At 37.1% G+C, this 6,147-nt stretch overlaps 1 protein-coding gene across 1 annotated transcript; it reads right to left on the bottom strand.

Annotated features, from left to right (window-relative positions):
* Window positions 1-552: 552 nt before the first annotated feature.
* On the bottom strand, window positions 553-3,880 carry LOC131856382 (uncharacterized). Its single transcript, XM_059208152.1, has 3 exons — window positions 2,576-3,880; window positions 641-2,441; window positions 553-599 (listed from the first exon to the last, which is right to left on the bottom strand). Exons 1-3 carry the CDS (start codon window positions 2,768-2,770, stop codon window positions 553-555), a joined length of 2,043 nt encoding a protein of 680 aa, XP_059064135.1. The 5' UTR covers window positions 2,771-3,880.
* Between the last annotated feature and the right edge of the window lie 2,267 nt (window positions 3,881-6,147).

Below are 6,147 nucleotides of genomic sequence, written 5' to 3'. Positions count from 1 at the left end.
CCACAGAAAGAGTGCGGAAGTGATTCATTTATATCCCATACCGAAGTATCGCTGTCAACAGCAACCACAAAGCATATAACTACTGCATTTACTTGTGACCGAATTTTGTGCGAACCAATTTCACCGACTTCCTCAACGCCAATATTAGAGTCACGAAATAGATTTTCGTTTAATCTTGACTCCACTCCATCCACTGCTCTTCCAATCATAACCATTCCCTTTGATGGCTCACTCTGAAATAAGAGACAAAATACTCAGTTCATCTACATTAAATTATTTTCATTTACAGGTCCCTTAACATATAACAACGAAAATATAGACAATCTAACAAGTACAAATGAAAAAACAAAGCTGAAGGTCAAAAATGAAACAGAAGAATAATTGTGTTGAACGCCATATTTATGGTTGCCTATTAAAAGGGGGTAATGAAATCATTACCTTCAACTTATGAACGCAATTCCGTATTACTGCATTGCTGCAATAACTAAGGTTCAATATTTTAATGCATGTAGCTCTTCAATGCCTGCTATGTTCTGCAGCTTCTCACAAGAGTCAATCACAATTTGCTCCAAACAGATCATTCTGGAAAGACTCGGCAACTGCATAAGCTCAGGACAGTCTCTAAGCTCAAGAAGATCACCGGTTCCTGCTACTGTTTGCAAATCTCTGCAACTTTTTACAGACAGACTGATGAGTATGGTTGGCAGCCTAATGTTCTGTATCTTCTCACACTGATAAATCTCAATTTTGTCCATGGTGTTCACTCTGGAAAGACATGGCAACTCCTCAAGCTCAGGACACTCTGTAATAGTCAACTCTCTAATCTTCATAAGATCACCGGTTCCTGCTACTCTTTGCAAACCTCTGCAACTTTCTACAGACAGGCACATGAGTGTTGTTGGGAGCCTAATGTTTCTTAACTTCTCACAACGATAAATCTCAATTTTCTGAATGTCGTTCACTAAGGAAAGACTTGGCAACTCCTCGAGCTCAGGACAATTACTAATAGTCAACTCTCTAAGCTTCGTAAAGTCACCGGTCCCTGCTACTCTTTGAAAATCCCTACAACCTATTACAGACAGATAGATGAGTGCCGTTGGCAGCCTAATGTTCTGTATCTTCTCACACTTACAAATCTCAATTTTCTCCATGTCATCCACTCTGGAAAGACATGACAACTCCTCAAGCTTAGGACACTTTCTAATAGTCAACTTTCTGAGCTTCATAAGATAACCGGTTCCTATTCTTTGCAAATCTGTGCAACCTTCTACAGAAAGACAGATGAGTGCCTTTGGCAGCCTAATATTCTGTATCTTCTCACATTGACAAATCTCAATTTTCTCCACTCTGGAAAGACATGACAACTCCTCAAGCTCAGAACAACTAGTAACATGCAAACATCTAATAGAGTTAACCGACACACTTTTCAAATTTCGACAATGATATAACTGAAGATATTTTAACTTACCACATCCATCAATTATAATCCTCTCATGGCAATTTAGACCTTTAAAAGCTGGCAATTTCTCGAGCTCTGGACAGCCGCAAATGCTTAATTCTACAAGTTCTTCACAAGAAAACTCTATTGTTTTTAAATTTTGGCAATCATCCAACTGAAAATATTTCACCATCACATTTGTCTGAAATGTTATGATCTCCAGACACTTCATACCACTGAAGCACAAGTACTTCAAATGATTACAGTTTTCAATTGTGATTTTTTCCAGGCAACACAGATGCCCAAGCCATAGCTCTTCAAGCTCCTGGCATTCGCTAATTTTAAATTGTCCCAGCATCCTAAAATCGGATATTCCTGATACACTATTAAAATGGTCAACTGCTATCAAATCCATACAATTGTTAACCTTTGATCCTGCAACATTCCTAAGATATTGAGTTCCTGACACACTTGTCGAGTTCCTAAGATTTGGAAGATCAGATGTTGCTGCCAATGTTTTGAGATTTGGACAATTTCTTATATCAAGAAAATTTAATGTCTTTACCCTTGTTAAATTCACTTCCGTAAGATTTTCCATGTAATGAAGTTTGATAGACTCAAGGCTTGGATAGTGAATCCCACTAATTAAGATCTTGGATACAAATTTTTCACCGTTATTCTCTAGCTTTTCAAGCCCACTCATTGCGGCCTTCCCACTATCCCAATGCAATTCCTCATTAAATTTGAAATTCAAGATAACCAAAGATTTACAGGGAGTCATGTCTCCTCTTTTAGTGGAAGCCTGCTCCCCTCTTAATGTGGAAAACCTCAGACATAAAGTAGAAAGATTCATGCTCAGAGATTCTAGTAAAGACAAACCTTGGATTGGCAATCCTGTGGCATCTAAGAGCAAATTCTCTAAATCATCTGATATTCCTCGAAAATCTAGAAACTCTTTTGAAGAGGTTTGAAAATTTTGCAGCTCTTTCAACTGGGACGGTGCCTGAAATTCAAGATAAATTTGTGTAAAGTTATCAATGAAGGAGTAAAAACAAATACTCCGGAGACAACTATGACATAAAGCATTCTACCATAGCTTAACGGAGATTTAAATTTTGGGAGAGAGGATCAAAATACCTGTATTCTATTCTCCCACGACGTTTTCAGTTGTCCCAAGTGGATTCTCAAATAATGCAATTTTCGAAGAGGAATCCATATAGGAATGCTTGGCTGTTCTTTGGAGTTCTGCTCAAGGGGGAGCCATATTAAGGAATCTGACGTCTCAAGACAACTATCTGCCTGGCCTAAAAAGAATGTAACTCGAATATCCATGGACTTGTCGAAAAAAGCATAAAAACACCTGAGATTGGTTTTGGTGAGTATATTTTTTAAACCGCCTAATTCCTGCAGGCACGGTAGCGGCTTAGTTTTCTCTGTTTAGTGACAATTTACGACTTGTAAAATTACAATACTAAGAAGGAATCTAGAGGCATAACAAGCATACGAAAGATTTCAGAACTTGAGGATGCCACAGGCGATGAGGAGAACTGAGCTTCAATGTCAATTCTCTTCCCAAGTCCCTCAGGTGGTCATGCATTCTCAATCCAACTGTCTTTCCTTCATCCCGATCCCAAATTTTGATTTCTTCTACAAGACACTTGTCTTTCAGCGTTTCCAATACATGTTGTGCATCCCATCCTGATCGCTCCCATTATCTTTCAGCTATACTCTTCGGTTTACCCACAAAAAAGCAAGCAGTATCCATGAAAACCTGTTTTTCATCATCGTCCAATGCATCAAAACTTATTAACAGTCTTTGTTTTACATCCCGAGGCAGCGTCTTACTGACTTTAGTCAATTCTGAACTCCAATACCTATGATGTCTACCATGACCATGTCTTCCCAGCACTTGAAGTGACAAAGGTGAGCCTCCACACACGTCTACAAAGTTGTCAACCAGTACCTCATACCCACTACAAGGATGGCCTTGGCGGAAGGCATGCCAACAAAAGAGTTCTCTCGCATAATTTCTATCCATTCCTTTTAAGTTATAACCAACAGTAATCCCTGCTGATATAAGCACACCAGCATCACGGGTTGTCACAATAATCAGACTATTACCAGATTTTCTTAAGATATCCATGACTGCTAGAGCATTCAACTGCTCCACATGATGGATGTCATCTACAACAATTAAGACACTTAAAATGAGGCTCCTTTGTAGACAATCTTTGATACAGGCTGTTCCTTCCTCTGTACTTGTAAAATTGATCTCTTTTTCAAATAGATCTTTGATAAGCTTACCTTGCAAGGAAGGTAATTGGCTTGTAACATAATTTTCTCGCACATCAAATAAAAAACTTGTTCTTTTGTAGTTCAAACTCTTACGGTTAAACAATTCTTTGGCGAGAGTTGTCTTCCCCACTCCCCCCATGCCAAAAATGCTCACTACCTGAGCTTTATGCTTCCCTTCCTCCTGCCTGTACAAGTTCATCAAGACATTGCTTTTCAAAATCTTTGACAAGATTGTTAAGCCCCACTGGATATTCAGCAACATGTAAACGTGTTTTCCTTCGTACTTCTTTTTGCACAGCTGCTACTATTTTTTGGCAATCCCAATCACTGAAACATTGTAAATTATTGGAGGATTTCGTGAGAAAATGATAAACCATATTTGAAGGAAATATATATGGTACAGCTACCAAATTACAGAAATTTTACCTGTTAAATTCTTCCCCTGCTATCAGTGAGAGAGAGTGAAGGGCTTCTTTCCACGCGTTGAGCTTCTCCAGGTATCTGCCCTTATCTTTATATGTAATGAATGCTTCAGCGTATACTCCCGTTTCTATGTAACGGAGATCAGAAGGGTTGACTCCATAAAACACGGGGATAATTTTGGCCGTACTTTCTAACATGAGGAGTAGCTCATTCAACACCAAGGTGACTCTGCATATCTTTTGGAAAAGATGGCTATGTGTACCTTTGCAGAGTGGATGGCAGTCTCAATGATCGAAGGAAATGAAATTCCGAGCTCCTTTTCTTCGGAATCAAGAAACGCCTCTATTCCCAACCGCTGAAGAGAGCTGTAAAGCTGAGTAGCCAAAGTTCCTTTGACATCAGGGCCTCTATGGTTGATGAAAACATCAAACACTTTAGAAGATTCACAAACCTGCCTTCTTAGGCCCGCAGGTTCTATTACAGAGAAAGCATTAAATTCCTGAGTTTGCTGGTGAGATGATGATGAAGAAGAAGCCATTGACTTCGAAAACCTTAACAACCTGTTAAAAATAGAAAGGAAGAACAGAACGAATTGTATTTGATTGCAGTGTGCTCAATGACAGAGCAGTTTATTTGGGAGAGGAGGAGTAGCGTGAATTAAATAGATCATAGTAAAGAAGAGTAAAGAAAACGCTTGGAAATTACACAAGACGACGACCTGCACAAAGAAAGAAGGCAGATTCAGTCGTTTTTTCGACAGATCCAAGGGGGCAAAAAGCGGACGACTACGAACAAAGTGGGTTCGGTCCCTCACTTAAACATTCAAAAAAAGATAAGGAAAATGCGTTGGAAGTAGACAAAATAGAGATTGGATTCGATTTGACTTGCAGAGTGAATAGAGTCAAATGCGTTGATAGCGTTTGAGGCTCTGCAAGAAAGTAATAGACACAGTAGGCACCCTGTTGAGCGGATTAACTACTGGGATGCCTCGTCAGATTATAATCAGCAAATATTTAGTATAAATGTTTATTTTTAGTTTTTAATTAGAGACTACACAAATATAAAGGAATAAGTTTGTAATTTTTTTGTTTTTATAATGTTCAAATTAGTATATTTATATTAATTTTTATTTAATATAGATTTTTTAGTTTGATGGAATCATCTAATATGATTAAAAAAATTTATAAGTAATATATTTTTATATCAAGTTTGATTGATTCTTCTGTCTTTAATTATTCATACTTCTTATTGTTTAGATTTATTCTATATATTTAAATTCATACTAGGTGTCATTTATTATACTTATATTCATATATTGAATCATCATTATCTTGAAGTTAACACATTCTTGTCTAAATTGAAGTTCAAATTGAAAAACTTCCTATCAAATTCATTTTATTATTTCCTGCTATGGGAGAAGAACACCTAATTAAGCATGTACAAATAGTTGTAAAAATAATTGATATAACTTTCTTTTTTTTTTCAATAAAAGTGGATTATTCCACTAAACTTTTTTATTAATATTTTTTATTTTTTACACAGGATTCAAAGAGCATACCAGAGGAAAGAACCCTGGGAAGAAAACCTCTGGTCACAACTCATAAAATAAACCTATAGTATCTAACAGATCAATTTATACACCCCGTCCAAAACCACATACAAAATGTGGTCACAACACATATAATATCAGTTTTACATATAGCCCATATAATTTTCAAATGTAGACTCCACAGGTGCTATCAATGGAAGAAGACAGAATTTTCCAAAGCCCTGTGTCAAATCCCATGAGCCAAAAACCTTCCTGCCAAAAAAGAAAGTATCAAAAAACCTTTGGAAAAACACTATTGTATCAAATACCATGAGCTCGAACTCTCCTCTAGACAACAGACATGAATACTTGAAATGAAAGGGGAAAGCGGGAATAATTATCATCATAAAATTTTACATCAACATTACTCAAAAAAATCACATAACTATTGCTGCAAACCTTC

The sequence above is a fragment of the Cryptomeria japonica genome, chromosome 7, assembly GCF_030272615.1.
Source record: "Cryptomeria japonica chromosome 7, Sugi_1.0, whole genome shotgun sequence".
Classification (NCBI taxonomy): domain Eukaryota; kingdom Viridiplantae; phylum Streptophyta; class Pinopsida; order Cupressales; family Cupressaceae; genus Cryptomeria; species Cryptomeria japonica.
This window is presented reverse-complemented; position numbering and strand designations above follow the sequence as displayed.